Source organism: Halichoerus grypus, chromosome 6 (genome assembly GCF_964656455.1).
Source record: "Halichoerus grypus chromosome 6, mHalGry1.hap1.1, whole genome shotgun sequence".
Lineage (NCBI taxonomy): Eukaryota > Metazoa > Chordata > Mammalia > Carnivora > Phocidae > Halichoerus > Halichoerus grypus.
The window spans coordinates 169,400,295-169,425,223 of record NC_135717.1 but is presented as its reverse complement, the minus strand read 5'-3'; the positions used below and the strand labels follow the sequence as shown (position 1 = coordinate 169,425,223).

The following is a 24,929-nucleotide window of genomic DNA, read 5'->3' as shown; positions in this document are numbered from 1 at the left end:
AGTTAATTAACTCTGAGGTTCAGTTGTCTACTCTGGGAAAAAAAAAAAAAAAAAAAAAAGCAGCTGCATAGTTAGCTATAAATAAATAAACAGTGCTTGCAACACTGTCTTACAAACCTGTGTTGTAAGCCTAATCTTATGAAAATATAACTGCAACCCTTAGGTGGCTTACAAATTACAAAAATTTAAGGTAATTCAAAAGTTGTCTGGATTAGGGCAGGACTCCCAACCATATGGTAAGCACTCAGGCGTGTGTTAAAAGGGGTAACTGTCGGGCGCCTGGGTGGCTCAGTTGGTTAAGCAACTGCCTTCGGCTCAGGTCATGATCCTGGAGTCCCGGGATCGAGTCCCGCATCGGGCTCCCTGCTCAGCGGGGAGTCTGCTTCTCCCTCTGACCCTCCTCCCTCTCATGCTCTCTGTCTCTCATTCTCTCTCTCTCGCAAATAAATAAAATCATAAACAAAAAAAAAAGGGGCAACTGTCGTGAGTGTCATGGTGTTAGGAGAGTCGTGTTGTATAGCAAGGTTAAAGAAATGCCTGAATTGTGTAACCTGTTTTTTCAATTCTCTGCACAAAAATCCCAAAGAAGGGCGGCTAGGGTAGATAATGCCTTCCACATGACCTAGAAGTAGGTAAAGGGAAAAAAGTCTACACGGAACTGGGTGTTTACCTTCCTGACACACGATAACACCTTGAAAAAATCCAGGGAGTAAAGTTCTGTGTCAGCCACCGTGAGGTGGGAGCCCGAGGGCAAGAGGACAGTCGTCAGTGGGTAGTGCACAGAATTCGACACCACTGAAACAGGACTCTCCATTCCACTTGAAATCTGACTCCAGGCGAGGCACTTACCCTCGGCGCTCCCAGGCAAGTGCGAGGCGGCCGGGCCCGCTAACCAAGACAATTTACTCCCGGCCGCATCAGGTCACCTGGTGAACAGCGCGCCAGACAGACAGAAAACAGTCAACGAAGGAGTAGCTAATCCAGGTTCTCGAAAGCACTCCGCTCGAGAAGCCCGGCCCACAGAGGGAAAAGGGAGGGGAGGACGGCGAAGTGCAGCCGCAGGCCGGGTCGCCGCCCCGGAACGGCGCCGATGCCCGGGGAGGGGTGGGGAGCGGCGGGCGTCGAGGCGAGACTCCCGCCGGCCGCCACGCCCTACCCAGCCCCGGAAAGAACCGAACCCAGGAGCCGGGCACCAGCTCTAGCGGCCGCCGCCTCCGCCACGCTCTACGGCTCACAGCCCACAGCCCCCGGCCGCCTCCCCTCAAGGCCACCCACACCCACTCAACCGACGGGTGGCAGCCCCGGCCTTAAAGCCGGCGCCGCCTGACGACAGGCTGACGTCATACGTGACGCCGCGGCGGGCGGGAGCGGGGACGGCGCAGGAGGGCGTTTCCGGAGCACGCGCCCGGCGAGGGCGGCTGACGTCGGGCTCAGGTGCGCGCGCTTGCCCGCCCGCCCGAGCGCGGCCCAGGTGGCGGCCCGCAGCGCCAGGTGGTGGCCTGCAGCGGTGAGGGGGCGACCCGCGGCGTGGGTGGGGGCAGCGGCGGGAGGGCGTGTCGGCTTGCACTCACGTGACGGGCGGGCAGGTTGGGGTGTGGGCGGCGAGGCGAGCCGGGTGGGCCCGACCCCACCCCTCGCGGGCCTGCCAGTCGCTGCGCAGGACCTTCCCTCGGGCTGGGGCCGGGCCCGCCCCGCCCCCCCGCCAGCCTGGTTCTCAGCGGCGGTCCGCTTGACCGCCGGAGCTGACCGGGGTTGTTTCCTCCGCAGGGCCGCGGCGAGAGGGTGAGAGTCCGCGCGTTCCGAGGGAGCCGCCCCCGCCTCGGCCAGTGTCCTGCGGGGCCCCACCGCACCAGAGGGGATGGAGAGCCGCCCCCGAGGCCCCGGCTCGGCCCGCGATCCCACGCTGGCCGGCCCTCGCTAGCGGCTCGAATTTTGCATTTTACCCACCACCTAGGCCTTGTCTCCTGAGTCAGTGGCGTTGCGGTTTGAAAGAAATGGAAGAAAAGGAGCGATGTGACCAATTCCGTTCGGTCCTCCTGCTTTGAGGTCTGGTTGGCATTTGCAGAGAGGAAAATACGGCAAGAAAATCGTGGGGGTTTTTTTTTTTTGTTGGTTTTTTTTTTTTTTTTTTTTTTGGAGGGGAGGGTGGGAGAAGGGAAACAAGGTCTTAGATCGTCTATGATTTTTTTAAAATTCTGCACTTTGACAGTGGTGGCGAAATACACTAATCCGAAAGTGATCTTTCTGTTGATGGAGGTGGATTTTTTTTTTTCCTTTTGATTCCAACCTTTCTCCCCGTGACAAAGCATAAATCATGGAGACCAGAAAATAAGGTGGACCTCAGGAATCCTGAAAAGACTGAGAAGCTTACATTCTTCCTCTGGAGGGAAGGGTGGGGTGTTTTTAGCCCTCTCTGGAACCTAAAACGAAAACATGAGTTGCGTGCCATGGAAAGGAGACAAGGCCAAATCTGAATCTTTGGAGCTGCCTCAGGCAGCACCCCCACAAATCTACCATGAGAAACAGCGCAGGGAGCTTTGTGCCCTGCATGCCCTCAATAACGTCTTCCAGGACAGCAATGCTTTCACCCGGGAAACGCTGCAAGAGATTTTCCAGAGGTAGGGGACCTTCTCCTTGGCATTTTTACACTGTTTGCTATTTATGAATTTCTGTGGGTGGGGCAGTGTCTCAGCTACATAAACCTTCAAACCAACAGGTATTATTAGCTAGATGTTAGCAGTTATAAGGGACGCAGAGATGGGAAAAATAATCACCCTCGTTGATTGAGCACTTACTATATAGATAAGGCACAGTGCTAAAAGCCTCAGTTGTGTGATGCCCTCAACGATCCCATGGAATATGTGTTATTTCCATTTTATGGACATAGGCAGGGCTCAGAGAAGTAATTTGCCTGAGGTAACATGACAAGAGATGGAGCCGAGTTTGAATTCAGGTTTGTATCTGTGCTGTTGACCACTAGGCTGTAATGCCTCTCAAGTCCTGCCCCCAAGCGGTTACAGTCCCGAAGGGGGACGAGAGCTGTACACACTCAGTCACCTCTCCTCAGAGGTGGAATGCTGTGGGTTTTATAAGGAAGGTGCTCAGCTATACGCAGTGCTCAGTTTTTCTATGCAGCCATGTGCTGGCCGTGGTGCTTTTCATAGGTTGCTTTGTATAGCCCTCCCCAGCAGTTATTTTACTGTCTTTACTGATAGAGCAACAGACAGAAAGGTCAGGTAGTTTGCCCAAATAGCTTCTAAGTAGCAAAGCTATGATTTGAAGCTGACTCTAGATCTCTTCTCCTTTCTACTTCATTCTCGATGGCCTTTTATACCCACTTTGCTAAATGCTACCTGACAGGTTGATAGAAGTTCAGCCTTTTCTCTCTCTACTTTGATGTTCTAAAATTCTTTTATCAAAGCGTTTGAGAATTAGTTCTGCAGTGTCTGGATGGACACAGCAACTCGTCTGCTCTGCTACTTCCTGAGTATTGGAAAGGCATGTCAGAGCAATGGTATGATCAGTACCCGTTCACGCTGCTAGTAAGTTGGGCCTGGGTCTAAAGATACGGACTATGATTATAAGCTGTTTGTGGATAATTGCTGTTTGCGGATAACCGTTTCAGTTAGTTCTGTTTCCCCTGAATGAAAGAATGCTAAATATTTGCTAAACACTCACATGGAACCAGAGTTCTATTCCTGGCTACTAAAGCTCTAGAAAATTTGTACTACGCTCCCCAGTTTCCTGTCAGCACAAGGTAAAGATCCATCTCAAAGTAATAGCAATAGCAAATACACTCAGCTTCCACTCCAGAGGCAGAATTCTGTGTAGAGCATTTTGTATGGAAAGATTCAGTGTGGATAGAAACAAGCATGAAAGGGATCAGAGGAAAGAGAGAAGAGGGAATTTTATAAACAAACATTTACTAGCGGCTTGCCATGTGCCAAGCACTGCTAGGCACTGTAGAGGAAACAAGTTGAACAGGACTCAGCTGCTAAGTACATCCCAGGCTCTACATTGACCAGACCTGAGAATAAACTTAAGTGAAGTTAGAACCTTGGAATTTAGAGCCGTTTGAAAGGGAAAAGATGATCTGTTTGGATCTTAATGGAAAGAATAGTAATGTTGGCAGGTTAAACTAGATAATTTTAAATTCTCAGATACAAAGTTTTATGCTCTTTGGAAGATGGGGCTGATGAATGGGAGAAATGGGAGAAAAATTTTGATGAATGCTGTTTGTTGAGAGGAAGTTCATCCTAGCAGTTGAATTTTAGCCAGATAAAAAAGGAGAAATACAAAAGCAGGGTGGAGTTTGAGTAGTTGTGGATATAAGATGACTCATGTTTGGAACAGAAATGAGTAGAGACTAAGAAAAAACTAAAGCCAGTGGCCCAGCAGCATGGCGATAGGGAAGAGAGGAGTCAAGGTGGCAGAGTCTCAGTCCAGGATTTGAACATAGTGGTAAGAACCACAGTGATGGCAGAAGAGGTCACTGGTTTGAAAAGGATCAGTTTTCAACATGTGTGTGAAATTAGAGAAAAGCTCAGAAACTGGGCAGCTGTCATCGTGCACATACACAGATGTGGATATCTGATCTCGTACATCTCATCATATATGTGCCTGTGCTTTGAAAAAGGAAGGATTTAGACGTCAAATGATGTAGTAGCAGCTTTGCTGAGTTGTTTGGAAAATCCTCAGCCTCAAACCATTTTCACAGACTCATCTCAATTGTTCAGTGATTAAATGTTCTCGCAGCTGGGTATGCACCCCCCTGCAAAAAAAAAAAATAGCTATTAAAATATAAATAGATGAAAACTAGGTTGGTACCACTCGAAAACTCTAATGCAAGCTGGACAGGACAAAGAGATTTTAGACATTGGTGAACAACCAGCATTCTTCTACCACAGAGGAGAAGTCTAACCTCCCCATTAAAAGGTCCCTGAGCAAGTGAAAGGAGCCACATTTAAAGGTGTGGTGTTGGTAAATTGCTAAAAGGTATAGAGTGTTAGCCTCTAGAGATTTAAATCATTTTGTCCAAGGGCCAGGCAAACACATCATCATCATTGCCAGTACTTAAGAGTTCATCGATGTGCCTGGCCCTGTGATCTGTGCTTTATATATTTAATAATTTAAAGACACATCATGAAGTTCTGAGACATATTTTCTAAGGTCACATTTCTTCAGATGTGATAAAAAGGAAAATTAGGAGAGAAAAGGAATCTTTTTTTTTTTTTTAAGATTTTATTTATTTATTTGACAGAGAGATATAGCGAGAGAGAGAACACAAGTAGGGGGAGTGGGAGAGGGAGAAACAGGCTTTCCACTGAGCAGGGAGCCCGACATGGGGCTCAATCCCAGGACCTTGGGATCATGACCCGAGCCAAAGGCAGACGCTTAATGACTGAGCCACCCAGGCGCCCTGAGAAAAGGAATCTTGGTGAATGTCTCCACATCTCCTTTTTGTTAAAATCTGAAATCCTCACCGTAGCCGGACACAGGAATAACCACCAGGGAGGACCAGGAACTCACCTCAGGGTATAGGCATTAGTGAGACCTGGCTAGAGCCCATTTTCTCACTTGGAGATCACTTCAGATCCCATGGCTCTAACCTGTGGCTGTGACAACAGAAGTGAGAGGCTTGCTTTCTAGTCCAGACCTTCTATCCAAATCATGAAGACCGTCCTGAACAGGAGTTTGCCAAGGAGTCTCAGGAAAAGAATCACAGAACAGGATGCCATGGAGTTCAGTGGGACCCGTGTGTCAAACTGTCTGGGAGACCATTGAGTGTATTAGGTGTAGGGGTTGGATCCTAGCTCTGTAGCCCTCACCAGCTGCACAGGGCTGTGCAAGTCACCGTGGCCACGCTGCATCTCAGCTTCCTTATTAACACTGTGGGATTAAGTTCTGTCTTAAGACTGTTGGAAGGATTAAGAGATAAAGCTCGTAAGAGTAGCTAACACAGTGGGCACCTGGTTAGGGTTAAATAGAAACGAGTACTGGTATAATGGCCCACTGGGCGGACCCCACTTATTCAAATGACCACTCTAGGAATGAGATGGAGGCCATTCTCTGCATTCCCTGTAGTGATATCATCTAGGCCAACGCATGTTTATTCAGTTGCCACTGCTTTGCCGTGAGGGCTGCAGAGTAGAAGAGCCATCCCCTGTGCTTCAGGAATTTGCTATTTGGTTGGACACGTATAAGATAATGGAATTCTTTAATGGTCTTGTAAGATGGGGATTATTCCCATTGTTGCAGATAAGCCCGCAGGCCCGGAGAGTAAATCACACAGTTAGTGTTGCTGCTGCTTGCTGGGATACTGTGTGGTCCTCCCCATCTCCTTGTGTTTTCTACACAGAAGCCAGGAAAGGGTCCATGGAAGGAGTAGGATGTGACATTGACCTTGAAGAAGGTTTAGGATTTGGCTTGGAACAGGAAACAGGATGAAAGAATAGAGGCCCACATGGTCGTGGTGTCTGAAGTGCACTAAAAGGGGCGCCTGGGTGGCTCAGTCGTTAAGCATCTGCCTTCGGCTCAGGTCATGATCCCAAGGTCCTGGGATCGAGCCCTGCATCGGGCTCCCTGCTCCGCGGGAAGCCTGCTTCTCCCTCTCCCACTCCCCCTGCTTGTGTTCTTTCTCTCACTGTGTCTCTCTCTGTCAAATAAATAAATAAAATCTTAAAAAAACGAAGTGCACTAAAGCCCAAGGAGGGGGGAACGGCAGGCCCAGTAGGGCCAGGAGGGTTGAAGTTAGCCAGTGGGCAGTTGGCTCCAGTGGCAATTCTTATATGAGAGAGTGAAATGATAACTTGGTGAATGTGGCAGGAACATTTAGGTGACTTGGTGGAAGGGGAGTTTGGGAACAAGAAGATCACTTTATTTTATTTATTTATTTTTTAAAGATTTTATTTATTTATTTGACAGAGAGAGACAGAGTGAGAGAGGGAACACAAGCAGGGGCAGTGGGAGAGGGAGAAGAAGGCTTCCTGCTGAGCAGAGAGCCCGATGCGGGGCTTGATCCTAGGACCCTGAGATCATGACCTGAGCTGAAGGCAGACGCTTAACAACTGAGCCACCCAGGTGCCCCAAGGAGATCACTTGAGCAACCTGTTTCAAAAGCCCAGATATGGGGCAAGGAAGCTCCAGCTCGGGGAGAGCAAATGGGAATAGACAGGAGAGGGTTGGAATCTGAGATAGAAGATGTGGGACATGGAGAGGAGACCCTGGGAACACTCCTGTAAGGTGTACCTCAAAAAAAATATTTGGTCATATATGTTTGGGATCTGAAATCTACCCTGTCTCAAGACTCAAGGTGAAGAAAAAAAAAAAGACTCAAGGTGAACATTAGCATATTAGGGACTCCACAGATTCCTGCAGGAAAACTTTTTACTCGATTCATTCAGCCATTAATGTGTTGAACACCTGTGATCATCTGGGAACACACTCAGGAAAGCGAGGCTCCGAGTTGTTGGTTTTTTTTTTTTAAGATTTTATTTATTTATTTGACAGAGACACAGTGAGAGAGGGACCACAAGCAGGGGGAGTGGGAGAGGGAGAAGCAGGCTTCCCGCTGAGCAGGGAGCCCGATGTGGGGCTCGATCCCAGGACCCTGGGATCATGACCTGAGCCGAAGGCAGTTGCTTAACTGACCGAGCCACCCAGGTGCCCCGCGAGGCTCCAAGTTTTGAGCGTGATAAGGAGTTAAATGGTGAACAAGGTAGAAGACCCAGAAGTTTCTTTGTTGGAGCCTTCATGCATCTCCTAGCTAGAGACTTCACTGAAAGTAAGGAGAAGCTATTGAAAAGTTGGTGAAGGGGAAGGAACTTGATATACCTTGAGCTAGGCTTGCTTTCATATACTTTCTTATTTAATACAAGAGCCCACTGAGAGCCTTTGTCCTTTGAAGCTGCATTTTAGGTCCAGGCCCCAGGGAGTCCTCTGGCCTTTCCTCTTCTCACCCAACTACCACCACCCATTTTGGTTCTTGGGTCCTCACCATAAGACAGCAAGCACAACATTGGAGTCAGACAAACCTGAGTATGAATCCTAGTTCTGTCATTTGTGAGATAAATGATCACAGGCAAGTCACCATTTTAAATCATCAAACTTCAGTTTTTTAAGCCTATAAAATGGAAATAATTTATAGCTTCATAGCTTTATTTTGGAAATTAAATGAGATACACATAAAAGCATCTTGCATTGAATGTGGCATGGAATTTTTCAATAAATGGTAGTTATTGTTACAGTAAAATGCAATTTGGTTGCAGAGTGAAGTTTTGTGTCCTCTGATCCCCTTCTTTGCCAGCTCTGGAGACAAACACACAACCTCTTTTTAAGGGTCTGCCACCAATGTTTACAAAGAAAGAGATAGGGTAGCAAAATAAACATGGCGAACATGTCAGTAAACATTTCTTGAGCACCTGTCATGTGCCAGGCACTCTTGGGTCCTGGTGATGTAGTCCTAACAGGATAGAGAAGGCCCTTGCTGTCATTCTAGTGTGGAAAACACATGTCTGGTTGTAACAAGGGCTGTAATTAAAGCAGGTGGAGTAAGAGCTGGTGCCTGGAAGAAACTGAAGATTGGGTGGTCAGAAAAGGCCGCTAAGGTACTAACACTTGGGACCCAAATAATAAGGAGCAAACCAAGTGTAGATCCAGGGGAAGAACATTACAGACGGCTGAAACAGTGTGTGCAAAGGCCCTCAGGTGAGAAGGAGTTTTGTGTGTTTAGTAGGGAGCAGGTGTGTGTGTTAAAAGAGGTGGGGATGAGGTCAGCAGTGTTCTGAGGGCTTTGCAGGGAGAGGAAGTAATTTAGACTGTATTTAAGTGCTTTGGGAGCCATTGGAGGGTTTAAATAGTGGAAGGAATGTTTTATGTTAAAAAAATATCGTATAGTTGCTGTGTACAGAGAAGTTTAAAAAAAACAAAAACAACTTTTTGTAAGATTTCTTGAGTGTTTGGAGTTGACCTAAAGTCATGATTCTCTTCTAGAGATGGCCCTTAGCAGCCTCCTGGACATCTGCCTTCCAATTTTATTCCTGAGAAACTCACCCCATTTCCCTTCTTCCCCTTCACAACAAGGTGGAAGTAATCTACCCGTTCCTTCAAGATGGCCTTTCCTCAGGTCCTGGCCTGACAAGCCTGTGAAAGCAAAATCGTAGGACTGGAAACACCTTTAGAGCTGCTATCCTTGCCTTGGATGAAGGAGTGGCTAATAAGGCCTGGCCAAAAATGACTTAAAGCTCGGTGGGCAAGTTTAGTTTTGTTTGGCACATTCATTTTTTTCAGTTGATTCATTGTGCTTTAATTTTTTAAAATTTTTTATTTAGTTATTTTACACACACACGTATATTTGAAATACTTTAGGTGGTTCATGCATTCCAGTTCAGTATAGGCCTTACTACTTCTTACTGCTTTACATTTGGCCCCAGTTCATACATTTATGTTACCTGCGTGTCTGTATGCCTTGGAGTATTTAAGGATTAATGATTACCAAGTGTGCAAGCGTTAAATAGAAAGCATTTCAACTGTAAAAAAAAAAAAAAAAAAAAAAAAAGAGAGTCCAAGATGGTGGAGGAGTAGGAGACCTGAGTTTCGTCTGGTCCTAGGAATTCAGCTAGATAGCTATCAAATGATTCTGAACACCTGCAAACTCAACTGAAGATCTAAGAAAAGAGTAGCTGCAGCTCTACAAATAGAAAAGCGACCACCTTCTGCAAGTTAGGAGGTGCGGAGAAGTGAATCCGAAGTGATATATCAGAAGATAAAACGCAAGGGGTGGGAGCCTCTGTAAGCCGGCCCGGGAAAGTGAGCAGCAGAGCACAGAATCAGAACTTTGAGAAGTCTGCTCCGGTGAGGGATGTCCTTGCCTGAAAGGTGCTCAGGTGGCAAGGCGAGGTGGAATCCTAGGTGGGACAGTGTGGTCTCAGGATCTGAGAGGTCACAGGAAGACCAGGAGTGCCTGAGTATGGCAGAACTCCCAGACATCGGAGCGGGGAAGCTGGCTGCAATCAGCGAGCCCAGGAGTGGACTCTCAGCTCAGGGATGCCATAAACCATGCACCGTGGCTGCAGTCAGCAAGCCCAGGAGTGGACTCTCAGGCCGGGGTTGCCATATACCATGAACCACAGTATGGTTGGGTGACCGCTCTCTGAGCAGGGGCCCAGCAAGCAGCAGAACCTCAGCGAGACCCTCCCCCCTCCCCTGGGGAGGAGGGGTGCAGGTGCGCACTGCAGGAGTCTGCAGGGTTTGGAGACTCAAAACGGGTTGTGTACCTGAGACAGAAATGTCTGGTCACAGACTGGGTGAGCATGCAGTGCAGACAAAGACCAGGGAGACAGGAGTGATTGACTGCTTTTCCCTGAGGGCTCACTGAGGAATGAGGCCCTGAGCTCTCAGCTCGGGCTGAAGATTGGGAGGCCACCAATTTCATTCTCATCCTCTAAAGCCACGTGGAAAGCCTTCAGGGAATAAAAGAGCAGTCCAGAGCCACTTACTTAGCCTGGCCCCAGGCAAGGGTGGTGCAGTTCCACCCAGGGTAGACACCTGAGAATCAGTGCAACTGGCCCCACCCCAAGAAAATCAGCAAGAACATCTGCCTAAGACCAAGTTTACTGATCACACAGAACTGCAAAACTCCAGTGCTGGGGAAAATAATATATAGAATTCATGGGTTTTTCTCATGATTCTTTTGTCTTTCAATTTTAATTTTTTTCCCTTTCCTTTTTCAACCAATTTCTTATTTTATCAACTCTTTTATAAAATCTTTTTTTAATCTTTTTTAATTTTCATTTTTACAGTTACATTTTATCCTTTCATTGTATTTAATTTTATTTTTGTTTATATATGTTTTTCGTTCTTTACAATTTTCGGATACAGTTTCTTCTAACAAACAGACCAAATTGCACCCAGAATCTAGTGTATGGCTCTGTTCTCTTCACCTATCTGATCATGTTCTTTTTTATTTCTTTTTTCTTTTGCTTAGGCTTTTTAAATTTTGATCTTCACAGTTGCATTCTATCTTTTCAATGTATTTAATTATATATATATATATATATATTTTTTTTTTTTTTTTTTTTTTACAATTTTGAGATGTAGTTTTTCCAGCAAACTGACCAAAATATACTCAGGACATCGTATATTGCTTTGTTCTGTTCACCTGTCTGTTCATATTCCTTTTTTTTTTCTTTTTTCTTTTGTCTTTTAATTTTCATTTTTATGGTTATATTCTATTCTTTCATTTAACTTTACCTTTGTACATATTGTACGTATGTTTTTTTTCTTTACAATTTTGGGATCTAGTTTTCTAACAAACAGACCAAAATACACACAGGATCCTGTGTATTGCTCTGTTCAGTTCACCTGTCTGATTATATTCTCTCTCTTCTTTATTTATTTTATTTTATTTTTATTTTTTTGGTTTTTAGTCTCTTCTGATTTGTTTAGTGTATATTTCTCTGCTGTCATTGTTGCCATTTTAGTATTTTGTTCTCTCATTCATCTTTTCTTCTCTGGACAGAATGACAAAGACAGAAAAACTCATCTCAAAAAAGAGAACAAGAGGCAGTATCGACTGCCAGGGACGTAATCAGTTTGGATATAAGTAAGATGTGGGAACTAGAGTTAGAATAACGATTATAAAGATACTAGCTGGGCTTGAAAAAAGCATAGAAGACAGTACAGAACCCCTTTCTGGAGAAATAAAAGAACTAAAATCTAGTCAAGTCAAAATCAAAAAGGCTATTAATGAGATGCAATCAAATATGAAGGCCCTAACTGCTAGGATAAATAAGGCAGAAGAGAGAATTAGTGATATAGAAGACAAAATGATAGAGAATAAAGAAGCTGAGAAAAACATAACTACTGGATCACGAGGGTAGAATTCGAGAGATAAGTGATACCATAAAGTGAAACAATATTAGAATAATTGGGATCCCAGAAGAAGAGGAAAGGGGGGAGCAGAAAGTATATTGGAGCAAATTATACTGGAGAACTTCCCTAATCTGGGGAAGGAAATAGGCATTCAAGTCCAGGAGGCACAGAGAACCCCCCCCAAAATCAATAACAATAGGTCAACACCCCGACATATAATAGTGAAACTTGCAAATCTCAGAGACAAAGAGAAAATCCTGAAAGCTCGGGGCAAGAGGTCTGTAACCTACAAGAGTAGAAACATAGGCTGGGAGCAGACCTATCCTCAGAGACCTGGCAGGCCTGAAAGGACTGGCATGATATATTCAGGGTGCTAAATACGCAGCCAAGAATACTTACTCCGTTCATTCAAAATAGAATGGCTATCATTCAAATAGAAGGAGAGAGAAAAAGCTTTCAGGACAAACAGAAACTAAAAGAATTTGTGATCACTAAACCAGCCCTCCAAGAAATTAATTAAAGGGGATCCCTTAAGAGAGAGCCCAAAGGTAACATAGACCAGAAAGGAACAGAGGCAATATATAGAAACAGTGACTTTACGGGTAATACAACTGCACAAAATTCATCTTTCAGTAGTTACTCTGAATATAAATGGGCTAAATGCTCCAATCAAAAGACAAAGGGTATCAGATTGGATAAAAAAGCAAGATTCATCAATATGCTGTCTTAAATAAGAGACTCATTTTAGACCCACACACCTCCAGATTGAAAGTGAGGGGGTAGAAATCCATTTATCATGCTAATGGACATCAAAAGAAAGCTGGGGTAGCAATCCTTTTATCAGACAAATTAGATTTTAAACCAGAGACTGTAATAAGAGATGAGGAAGGACACTATATCATACTTAAAGGGTCTATCCAACAAGAAGATCTAACAATTGTAAATATTTATGCCCCTAACATGGGAGCAGCCAATTATATAAACCAATTAATAACAAAATTAAAGAAACACATTGATAATAATACAATAATAGTCGGGGACTTTAACACTCCACTCACTGCAACAGAGAGATCATCTAAGCAGAAGATCAACAAGAAAACAAGGGTTTTGAATGACACACTGGACCATATGGACTTCACAGGTATATTCAGAGCATTCCATCCTAAAACAACAGAATACACATTCTTCAGGAGTGTACGTGGAACATTCTCCAGAGCAGATCACATACTGGGTCACAAATCAGTCTCAACTGGTACCAAAAGATTGGGATCATTCCTTGCATATTTTTGGACCACAATGCTTTGAAACTCAAACTCAAACACAAGAGGAAATTTGGAAAGAACTCAAATACATAAAGGCTAAAGAGCATCGTACTAAAGAATGAATGGGTCAACCAGGAAATTAAAGAAGAATTTTTAAAACTCACGGAAATAAATGAAAATGAAAATACAACTGTTGAAAACCTTTGGGATGCAGCAAAGGCAGTCCTAAGAGGGAGGTATACAGCAACACAAGCCTTTCTCAAGAAACAAACGCAACCTAACCTTACACCTAAAGTAGTTGGAGAAAGAACAGTAAATAAAGCCTAAACCCAGCAGGATAAGGGAATAAAGATTAGAGCAGAAATCAATGAAATAGAAACCAAAAGAAAGTAGAACAGATCAACAAAACTAGGAGCTTGTTCTTTGACATAATAAGATTGATAACCCCCTGGCCAAACTTATCAAAAAGAGAAAGGACCCAAATAAATAAAACCATGAATGAGGGGCGCCTGGGTGGCTCAGTCGTTAAGTGTCTGCCTTCGGCTCGGGTCATGATCTCAGGGTCCTGGGATCGAGCCCCGCATCGGGCTCCCTGCTCAGCGGGGAGCCTGCTTCTCCCTCTCCCACTCCCTCTGCTTGTGTTCCCTCTCTCGCTGTGTTTCTCTCTGTCAAATAAATAAATAAAATCTTTAAAAAAAAAAAAAAAACATGAATGAAAAAGGAGAGATCACAACCAACACCGAAGGAATACAAACAATTATCAGAACATATTATGAGCAACTATATGCCAACAAATTAGGCAATCTGGAAGAAATGGATGCATTCCTGGAGATGTATAAAGTATCAAAACTGAACCAGGATGAAGTAGAAAACCTGAACAGACCCATAACCAGCAAGGAAATCGAAGCACTAGTCAAAACTCTCCCAAAAAACAAGAGCCCAGGGGCCAGATGGCTTCCCAGGGGAGTTCTACCAAACATTTAAAGAATTAATACCTATTCTTCTGAAGCTGTTTCAGAAAATCGAAATGGAAGGAAAACTTCCAAACTCTTTCTATGAGGCCAGCATTACCTTGATCCCAAAACCAGATGAGGACCCCACCAAAAAGGAGAATTACAGACCAATATCCCTGATGAACATGGATGCAAAAATTCTCACCAAAATACTAGCCAATAGGATCCAACAGTAAATTAAAAGGATTATTCACCACGACTAGGTGGGATTTATTCCTGGGCTGCAAGGTTGGTTCAGCATCCACAAATCAGTGTGATACACTACATAAATAAAAGAAAGAACAAGAACAATATGATCCTCTCAATAGATGCAGAAAAAGCATTTGACAAAGCACAGCATCCTTTCTTGATTCAAACGCTTCACAGTGTAGGGATAGAGGGTAAATACCTCAATATCATAAAAGCCATCTATGAAAAACCCACAACGAATATCATTCTCAGTGGGGAAAAACAGAGCTTTTCCCCTAAGGTCAGGAACACGGCAGGGATGTCCACTATCACCACTGCTGTTCAACATAGTGGTAGAAGTCCTAGCCTCGGCAATCAGACAACAAAAGGCATCCAAATTGACAGAGAAGAAGTCAAACTCTCACTCTTTGCAGATGACGTGATACTCTGTGTGGAAAACCCAAAAGACTCAACCCCAAAATTGCTAGAACTCATACAAGAATTAAGCAAAGTGGCAGGATATAAAATCAGTGCACAGAAATCAGTTGCATTTCTATACACCAACGAGACAGAAGAAAGAAATTAAGGAGTTGATCCCATTTACAATTGCATCCAAAACCATAAGATACCTAGGAATAAACCTAACAAAATAGGCAAAGGAGCTGTATTCAGAAAACTATAAACACTCATGAAAGAAATTGAGGAAGACACAAAAGAAATGGAAAAACGTTCCATGCTCATGGATTGGAAGGACAAATATTGTTAAAATGGCTATGCTATCTAGAGCCATCTATACATTCAGTGCAATCCCTATCAAAATACCATCAACTTTTTTCACAGAGCTGGAACAAATAATCCTAAAATTTGTATGGAACCAGAAAAGACCCACATAGCCAAAGGAATGTTGAAAAAGAAAACCAAAGCTGGTGGCTTCACAATGCCGGACTTCAAGCTCTATAACAAAGCTGTCATCATCAAGACAGTATGGTACTGGCACAGAAAAAGACACATAGATCAATGGAACAGAATAGAGAACCCAGAAATGGACCCTCAACTCTATGGTCAACTAATCTTTGACAAAGCAGGAAAGAATATCCAATGGAAAAAAGACAGTCTCTTCAACAAATGGTGTTGGGAAAATTGGACAGCCACATGCAGAAGAATGAAACTGGACCATTTCCTCATGCCACACACAAAAACAGACTCAGAATGGATGAAAGACCTAAATGTGAGACAGGAGTCCCTCAAAATCCTAGAGGAGAACACAGGCAGCAAACCCTGTGACCTCGGCCACAGCAACTTCTTGCTAGACACGTCTTCAAAGGCAAGGAAAACAAAGGCAGAAATGACTATTGGGACTTCTTAAAGGTAAAAAGCTTTTTGCACAGCAAAGGAAACAGTTGACAAAACCAAAAGGCAACCGACAGAATGGGAGAAGATAATTGCAAATGTCTTATCGGATAAAGGGCTAGTATCCAAAATCTTTAAAGAACTTTTCAAACTCAACACCCAAAGAACAAAGAATCCAATCAAGAAATGGGCAGAAGACATGAACAGATATTTCTCCAAAGAAGACATACAAATGGACAACAGACACATGAAAAAATGCTCAACATCATTCAGCATCAGGGAAATACAAATCAAAACCTCAATGAGATACCACCTCACACCAGTCAGAATGGCTAAAATTAAAGTCAGGAAACGAGAGATGTTGGCGGGGATGCGGAGAAAGGGGAACCTTCCGACACTGTTGGTGGGAATGCAAGCTGGTGCCGCCACTCTGGAAAACAGTATGGACGTTCCTCAAAAAGTTGAAAGTAGAGCTACCCTACGACTCAGCAATTGCACTACTTGGGTTTTTACCCCAAAGATACAAACGTAGTGATCTGAAGGGGTACCTGCACCCCAATGTTTATAGCAGCAATGTCCACAATAGCCAAACTATGTAAAGAGCCCAGGTGTCTTTCAACAGATGAATGGATAAAGAAGATGTGGTTTCTGTATACCATGGAATACTACTCAGCCATCAAAAAAAAAAAAAAAATGAAATCTTGCCACTTGCAATGACATGGATGGAACTACAGGGTATTATGCTAAGCGAAATAAGGCAATCAGAGAAAGACAGTTATATGATCTCCCTCATGTGGGATTTAAGAAACAAAAGGGAGGATCATAGGGGAAGAGAGGAAAAAATGAAACGACGAAATCAGAGAGGGAGACAAACCATAAGAGACTCTTGATCATGGGAAGTGGACTGAGGGTTGCTGGAGGGGAGGGGGTTGGGGGATGGGATAACTGGGTGATGGGCATTAAGGAGGGCACGTGATGTAATGAGCACTGGGTACTATATAAGACCGATGAATCACTGAACTCTACCTTTGACAGTAATAATGTTATGTGTTAATTAGTTGAATTTAAATAAAAATTTAAAAACTATAAAAGAAAACAAGAGTAGCGACAGATACTACCCATGGTAATGTTTAAGAAAAATGGCTCTATTAAGGCAGGAAGATCAGCAAGGAAGAAGACTGCAGAAATAGGTAGGCTGAGGGTTTCACAAATGAGACCTCTTGTGGAACATGGTTTGGGTCCATTGACTTTCTGAATGACAGCCAAGTAGGCCCCACCACTATGGAATTAATGTTTTGCATAAAAGGAGAGGTAATCCCTAGGGCAGTAGGAGTCCAGACTATAAAATACTTGGGTAAAAAGTGGTTACCTTGTACTGAATGGGGGAAAAGAAGCTTCCAGGGGCAGTGGTGGAAGGTGTCTGTGGGGTGGCAGGCAGGAGGAGTTGGACAGCCCACACGTCTCAGCCCTCCTCCTTTTACATTTGTAGGTTGTCTCCAAACACCATGGTGACCCCCCACAAGAAGAGCATGCTAGGAAATGGGAACTACGATGTGAACGTCATTATGGCGGCACTTCAAACCAAAGGCTATGAAGCTGTCTGGTGGGACAAGCGCAGGTAATCTGAACCAGGCTTGACTTGGTGAGAACAGGCACTCGGGCCTGGGCCCGAGTGGGGAGGTGTTCCCGCTGGGAACCTTGGGGAGTTGACGCCTTTTCTCTTCTGCAGGGATGTCAGTGCCATTGCTCTCACGAACGTCATGGGCTTCATCATGAATCTGCCCTCCAGCCTGTGCTGGGGTCCACTGAAGTTGCCTCTCAAAAGGCAGCACTGGATCTGTGTTCGAGAGGTGGGAGGTGCCTACTACAACCTCGACTCCAAACTGAAGATGCCCGAGTGGATTGGAGGCGAGAGCGAGCTCAGGTACCTGTTGTGAATGGGCCGGGCTCCTTCCTTTGGTGTGTTGGGGAAGTTGAGCCCATCTTTGGTTATTTGACGAAGGAGATGAAATCCCTAGCGACTTGGATCCTCTCCCCGCCCTGCTTAGAATCATGGTCTCAGACTTGAAAGACCTGTATCTTTGATGGCCCCTGAGGATGTGAAGTCCCTTTGGTAGAGAAGTTCCAGCAGCCAGAATGCTGGCCGCCTGGTCTGGTAGGACCAGCATCGTAACATTCTCTACGCTTAGACAAATGGGATGGTACAGCTGCCAGTTCAGAAGAAGGAAGACAGACATTTAGACCAGAAAGGGCTAAATTTCCCTGAGACCAAAGAAGAAACTTTTTTTTTTTTTTAAACAATGACAAGGCCCTTACTTGAGTACTTTGGGCTGGCTCTGTTCCTCACAGAACTAGATGCTGTTGGCAGTTATGAGGATGTATAAAAATTCAGGTTGGCAATGAGCTGGACAGGTTGAAGGGGTCGCCAGATGTGGAACCCTGCAAGAACAGATCCCTCCGAGAGTGTCTTTAGGACTGCCAAGGGCATAAATGATGAGGTCACTGGGGAGCACGCGGCCCCGAGGCTGGAGTTTGCAGTTTTACCAGCATTTCATTTTCTCTCATCTACCCTTTGTTCCCATAGGAAATTTCTCAAACATCACTTGCGAGGAAAGAACTGTGAACTCCTGCTGGTGGTGCCAGAAGAGGTGGAGGCCCGTCAGAGTTGGAGGGCTGACGTGTAATGCAGTTCTACCCAACCTTCCCTCCCTTCGGCCCCCCAAGTCCTCTGTCATGTGTTGTGGCCTATCCAGCGGGTCTGCCCTTGCCACTCCCCCAAACATCTCATTGGGTTTCCCCTCCGATTTGACAGTGCAATAGGACAGACAGATGTGTGGACGGTTACAAGAACCACCACCCAGCGTTACTCATTCCTGGGACAGGAAGGTAGGAGCTCTGTGTGCTTAGGGCGGAGCTGTGGAAGACCCTTGTTTTCTTTGAGAGAGGAGGAAGAAAGGTGGGTCCGATCTTACTTTCCCCATGCCTACGAGGACTTGACAGAGGCTCTGCTGGAGGACACTGCTGCTGTGACTCACCTGGAGATGCTGCCTCCACTTCCCCTTTCCTGGCAACCAGTGGGTCTGAAGACATAGTACATGCACAGCCCATGTGACTGGCTTGACGGACCCAGAGCATAAGGGCCTCTCAGGAAACCATCTCCCAAACCCCAGCAGTGGTACAGCATGCCATCTCCAACCAATGCCACCCATTACCCCCATTTTGAGGGTGGTTTATGGCCATCCTTGGAGTTTTCTAATGAAACATTCTCTAGTATTCCATGCCGGGTGGTTGACTCCTGCAATATTCTAGTGTGACAGGGTGAGCTAGATACCTAAGAGGACATGGCAGAAGGCAGACTGGGGCAGGCACGGATGGCCTGTCGGCCTCACTCCATCATTGTCCCTGCCACTTCACTACATTGATTTCAGAGGCTCTGGGGCACAAGACAGGCCAGAGGGCAGTTTTTCCAGTTGACACACTCCGGCAAAATCAGGAAACAAGTCTGCTTTCGATATCAAATTCCACTAGTTTGAGAAAGTTGAGTGAGGAAAAGTATTGTGAAGATAAGCTACTCAGAGAGTAAGAGCAGCTAGAATTGGTAGAAGTCCTAGGCTCGGAGTCACTATAGTGACAAGAATCAGAACCCTCAAGTAGGGTGTTTACGTGCATTATGTTATAGGACCTGGATTTGTCATCTTTCTTTAGTTTCCTTTACAAATCAACGAGAATTGATCTACCCCCTACCTCTTTAAATAGTTGTAGGCCACTTTTCTCCTGTAACTTTGGAAAACAAAAGAGAAGGAAGGGAAGTATCCTACCACACTGTGTGTCACCAAAGTGGTTGTGGTTGCCTCAAGACAGGTGGATAGACGGCCTGTCTACCCCTTACAGTTCGGTGGTCTTGGCGGGTCTGAGAGCTGCCCCACTGGCCAGACGTCTCTCCAGCAGCAAAGCCAGCCTGGGGCTTGCATGTCAAGCCTGAGCAAGCTTAACAGGATGAAGCTGAGGCTTTCTCCCCACTGTGACTGGAGTGCATGTTTACACCAGCACTTTTTCTGCACATGTATCTTCAATCCAACAAGGCCGTTTTTTATGCTGAATAACAGGCCACCAAGCGGCTACTGCATCACACCCTCTCGGCAACTGGCTGCAGTCTCTTCTGCACCATTTTCCACACCAGACCTGCTTGGCACCACAGGGAGCTCTTTACCCCTGCACAATGACATTCCAACCACCACCAGCCAGAAGTTACAGCCAACCTGATTGTCACAAGCAGGACCTTGGGTCCATGGGCACTGTCAGTGATAGTAAGCCATCTCCTGGGAGGACAGGGAACTCCTCTCCACCAATCTGCTTGGGCCTGTGCAAATGGCACTTCAGAGGAGTCCCCGTGCACTTGGAGTCCATGAGCCAATGGGATATGCAAAGACGCTTAAACATTTCAGGGCTGGTTTCTCTGTTCATATCCAATTTTGGTGCTTAGGAACAGGGACCCATGCTGATGCCCAAGGGCAAAAAGCCCCACTTCCTTTAAGGAAGGGGGCAGGCCTGACCCTGATGCCCAATAAGGGGCAACCCTAGGCTTTTTGTTTTTCTTGCTTTTATTCCTTTTTTTTGTTGTTGGCCTTGTGCTGGGTTTGTTTACAAAAGATGTATTTTGTTTAACCAAATATTAAAAATGGAAAACTCCATACATAAATCTCATCTGTCTGCCTGAGTTCTGTAATTACGTATGTGGAGGGGGAAAAAAGTAAACTTCAGTATAACAGTGCTTTAGAAGAAAAACTCACTACCATTCTAAACCATTTTTTAGACCTATTTTGTGCTTTGGTCAAACCTCTCAAGCCTCAAAAATCCAGACAAGATATTCACTAAGTAGGATTTGGTTCAAAAGCCTGAGACATTTTTCAGTTTACAAAAACTAGGCTCAACAATCTGAGGAATCCTAATCTTAAGTACAGGTTTTCTTTACCAGCCCTGACAGGTGACCAGTGTTTTTCTCTGGTTAACAAGGTCAAAATCACATAGCAGAGGCCGTACTGGATCCAGCATTTCCTATGCAGTCTGGTAGATTACTTAACCTTTCTGTGACTGTTTCCTCCTCTGTAAAATAGGAATAGTACGACACCCTAAACTGTATAGTATTATTCTGATAAATATGATACACATAAAAGGCTCAGTACTGTTAATAGCACAGTGCTAATAAAAATTTGTTAAATGGAAAAACTGCGAAGTTCAAAGACAAGGCTACAGTTGGATTCATAATCAGCTCATCTCAGCAATTATTTTTAAAAGAACAAACCAAAAAAGTTCTATTTGCCACCCTTCCCTCCCTAGACCAGAAATCAGTATTATGTTATTCCCTATAAATCCTTTATGTCACTGTAGACTGTGCAAGTACATGGACCTAGTCCTTTGTTGGTGGATCTGAAAATGATTGCCTGAATTCAGGGCAAAGATTACTATTAAGAGGTTCTTGGCCAGAAATAAACATCTTTTTCACTTTGGAAGTTTAACTAACTTGGACCTGAGGGGTCAAACAGTGTTAAATGGCGGTGGCTAGCTGAGCTGAGAGGAAATGTGAGGGGCAGTCTAGTGATTTCGAGATGTGTATCACAAGTACATAGATGACACTTTCCATTGGAATCGTTTTTAATATTTAAATACAAAAAGTGAGCACTTACTTTTCTTTTTTTTTAGACAGACACACAGGTCTCTCATAGCCAAAATGGGCAGAGGAAATGAGCTCCTACTCTGTCCATCCTATGGTTGAAACTGCTGCCCGGCCCTCCCTCCTTTCCAACATAGGAATTCACAGTGGCTGTGTTACACTACGGCTGTAATGCATTGTGTATTTCATATCGTGTGCATGTCCCTTCCCAACATCTCCATGCTTAAAAACGAAAATGGTCAGGGGTACATCCTTCCCAGTGGCATCAGTTCCTATGCCACAATGGGATAGTGAGATCTTCCGGTCATGAGTGACTTAGTGAAAGGGGTGGGATGGCCAGAGCTGGAGTAACCGTCTGCATTCCTGAACTCGTATCAGAGTGAGAAGAGAAGAAATGGGACAGCGTGGAGGGCACGGTTGCAAGTTGGGAGTCTCCGTGAGACACTGGGGAGAATTCTCCCCACCAGGTTTAGATAGATCAATGTGCCAAAGTTTAAAAAAAAAAAAAAATCCAAATAATCAGCAGTTCAAACACTATTGAATTTTCAAACTTGTCCCACCGAGACAAGTCATATAGCAGTAGCAATCTAGATCTTTCCAGGAAGTGAAGGTAGAGCCCCTGGCATTCCTCCTGAGAGCCCTGTGTTAGGCCCTAGAAGTATCTGGAAAAGAAAAGGAGGGGTATAAGGCATCACACAAGCCTAGGGATCACATTTCCACTTAACTGACTGGGCCGACAAGGTCTACACAAACTGCTGAGCACAGTCAGGTACCTAAAAAAGCATGGGCTGGAGCCCAATCTCTACCCACAAGTAACTGCTGGTCTCTGCAGGTGCTGGGAAATCAACAACCTGCCTCTCCACCACTGGCAACAGGCCCAGGGGCTGGGCTCACCTGCCGCTGCTGCAGTTGCTGTTGCTGCTCCATTTGCAACTTCTCGGTCTCAAAGACAACAGGAAGAACCAGGATCATGAAGGAAGTGGTCCCAATCCACAAGGCTGCCCTGGAAAACCTGCAGAGGGAGTGTGAGCATGAAAGCGAGACACAAAAACGGGCCCGCTTCACCAAGGAACCAGTAACCAAACCTCTCACGCGCCCGTGTTTTTGACAGGCGTGTTTCTACCCAACCCTTGCACCATACTCCCACCAGAAACAGGACGAGCAGTTCTGCCGGCCGTTTATCTCGTGCCAGCAGTTCCAACATTCTCCTGAGTTCTTACAAAGCTACTTATACAGCACATTGATTACCTCACATAATGTGAAACGATCCTCCCAACAACCCGACCCGTAAGAACTGCCACTTTAGGGAAAGGAAATGGAGACCAAGAAAGGTTAAGGTACCCACCAGCCCAAGGTCACTCAGTGGTCTAGGTGGCGGGCTGGTCTCCAACCCCCGTCTGCTACTTCCAAATCCCATGCTCATTCGCGGCACTTCAGTCACCCCAGGCACGCCCCAATGTCTTCGCCCTCGTCCCTTACCTGTACATTTTCTGAGCCACAAAGAGGGAGAGATCAAAAGTCGCTCCAGCCGCGGACCGGACCCTCTCTGGGAACATCTCCGTCAGACCCCACAGTCTCTCCGACAGGGTCTCATCTAGCTGTGGTGGAGGCGGCGCGGGTCTTGACCGAAGCAACGGCAACCACCCCCTGGGGCTAGGGCACCCGGCCGCGGCCCAGTGGGGGCCCTAACCCCGCCTCCCGGAGGAGACACCTCCCCCCGACCTCTCCGGGCTCCGCGACGCGCCTTCGTCCGAATCCCGCAGCACGCGGAGCTCACACCCCCGAGCCGGTCGCTCCCCGCCCGTAACTTCGCACCCCGCCCCACACCGCAGGGCCCCAGTACCTCCTCGTCGTCTTCCTCCTCCAGCTCCTCCTCAGTCTTCTCGGAATCGCCTTTCGGAAGCAATTCGTCCGGAGACAGAGGCGCCCCAGGACCGCCAGCGGCGGCGGCGGCGGCCATGGCTGCAGGGAGACACCGGAAGCGGAAGAGAGGAGGCAAGTGCAGCACCTCTGGCGGACAGAGGTCCTCTTCCGGGAGCCGGAGGCTGAAGTGCTGCGGAAGAACGACGCCTTCTGGCCGGCGGACTTCGGCTTTCTGCCAAGTAAGAAACACCTGGGAAATCTGATCCAGGTACAGAGTCGCGGTCCTTCCGCGGTAGTCATTCTCTTCGGTTTAGGGTGGGCCCAGAAATCTGCATTTTAATAAGCTCCCAGGGGCCACACTGAGACAAACACTAATCCAGTCTCATTTCCCCGAGGGGTGTGTTATTTGGTAGGAGTTAGATATTTGGAGGTTTATTGGTCTTTTGGGAAAAGGTCAAGTGAACAGTGCCAATGTACTAAGACAAAGGCAAGGAGAAATGCCGAGAGGCAGCAGAGAAGACGCAAGGCAAGAATGATGCCCGGCCAGGGGGCACTGTGGAAGGGTAAGGAGACAAATAAAGGTGCTAACAAGTGAGTGTGGATGCCCAGGCAGGTGCACAGCTAACTTTGCCATTTGGATGGAGATGGGGTGTTCTGGAACCCCAGCCTCTGGCTCTTCTCCTACCCATCCCGCGAGTCCATGATTTCACCTTTCCTGTTTCTGTCCTGTCAGAATTTGAAATTGGTGATACAGCGGTTCTTGATGTGGCTCAGTGGGCAGGCACAGATCCCTTTGAGAATCTTAGAAAAGCTGTAAGCCCCTCCCATAAAAACACACATTAGCCTATATCTGCACAATTGTGCAGGCGGATCCCCTTGCGAGGCCTGTAGGACTCCCTCCCTGATGCCCCCAGAGCTTCCGTGCAGCTCCCCCATAACAGTGCCCCGTAACTTGACCCGCAGTGCAGAAATTCCCAAAATTGTTGTAGTAGCACAAGAGATAGCGTCAATTAGATAGCACTATTTACTTGGGTGGCCCATCTGTAGCAGATTTGGCTCATAAAGTCTTTGAAGGAGGAAGAATTTTAACCAGAACCTGAAGGATGTATCTGACTAGAAAGGTAAGAACTTGAAAGTAGGGGTGCCTCGGTGGCTCAGTTGTTAAGCATCTGCCTTCGGCTCAGATCATGATCCCAGGGTCCTGGGATCGAGCCCCACATCGGGCTCCCTGCTCCGTGGGAAGCCTGCTTCTCCCTCCCCCACTCCCCTGCTTGTGTTCCCTCTCTTGCTCTGTCTCTGTCAAATAAATAAAATTAAAAAAAAAAAAACAAAACTTGAAAGTAGATAGCATCTCCCCAGTAAAAACACAAAGGTAGTGGTGGTGAGATGTAGCCACCTTCCTCTTTTCCTCATATCCATCAGCAAACACAAATTGATCGGGGCACCTGGATGGTTGTCACTTGAGCCTCTGATTCTTTTTTTTTTTTTTTTTTTTTTTTTTTATTTGACAGAGAGACACAGCGAGAGAGGGAACACAAGCAGGGGGAGAGGGAGAGGGAGAAGCAGGCTTCCCGCCGAGCAGGGAGCCCGGTGCGGGGCTCGATCCCAGGACCCTGGGATCATGACCCGAGCCAAAGGCAGACACTTAACAACTGAGCCACCCAGGCGCCCTGAGCCTCTGATTCTTGATTTCAGCTCAAGTAATGATCTCAGGGTCATGAGATCGAGTCC

General features: G+C 46.0%; 2 protein-coding genes across 5 annotated transcripts; one reads left to right on the top strand and one right to left on the bottom strand.

Annotated features, from left to right (window-relative positions):
* The first annotated feature begins 1,364 nt into the window (after positions 1–1,364).
* JOSD1 (Josephin domain containing 1) lies at positions 1,365–20,368 on the top strand. 4 transcript variants are annotated; one of them, XM_078076637.1, is made up of 6 exons: positions 1,365–1,507; positions 1,768–2,618; positions 11,519–11,602; positions 17,154–17,282; positions 17,394–17,588; positions 18,249–20,368. In XM_078076637.1, the coding sequence occupies exons 2-6, from the start codon at positions 2,434–2,436 to the stop codon at positions 18,346–18,348; spliced, it is 693 nt and encodes a 230-aa protein (XP_077932763.1). In that variant the 5' UTR covers positions 1,365–1,507; positions 1,768–2,433; the 3' UTR covers positions 18,349–20,368. The 4 variants fall into 4 exon arrangements, with proteins under 4 accessions (XP_077932763.1, XP_077932766.1, XP_077932765.1 ...); XM_078076640.1 differs by having other exon boundaries at positions 1,366–1,507; positions 1,768–2,046; XM_078076638.1 differs by having other exon boundaries at positions 1,415–1,491.
* Positions 20,369–21,298: 930 nt separating this feature from the next.
* On the bottom strand, positions 21,299–23,344 carry TOMM22 (translocase of outer mitochondrial membrane 22). The gene is made up of 4 exons (XM_036102262.2): positions 23,179–23,344; positions 22,815–22,933; positions 22,230–22,347; positions 21,299–21,997 (listed from the first exon to the last, which is right to left on the bottom strand). The coding sequence occupies exons 1-4, from the start codon at positions 23,293–23,295 to the stop codon at positions 21,923–21,925; spliced, it is 429 nt and encodes a 142-aa protein (XP_035958155.1). The 5' UTR covers positions 23,296–23,344; the 3' UTR covers positions 21,299–21,922.
* Positions 23,345–24,929: the final 1,585 nt, after the last annotated feature.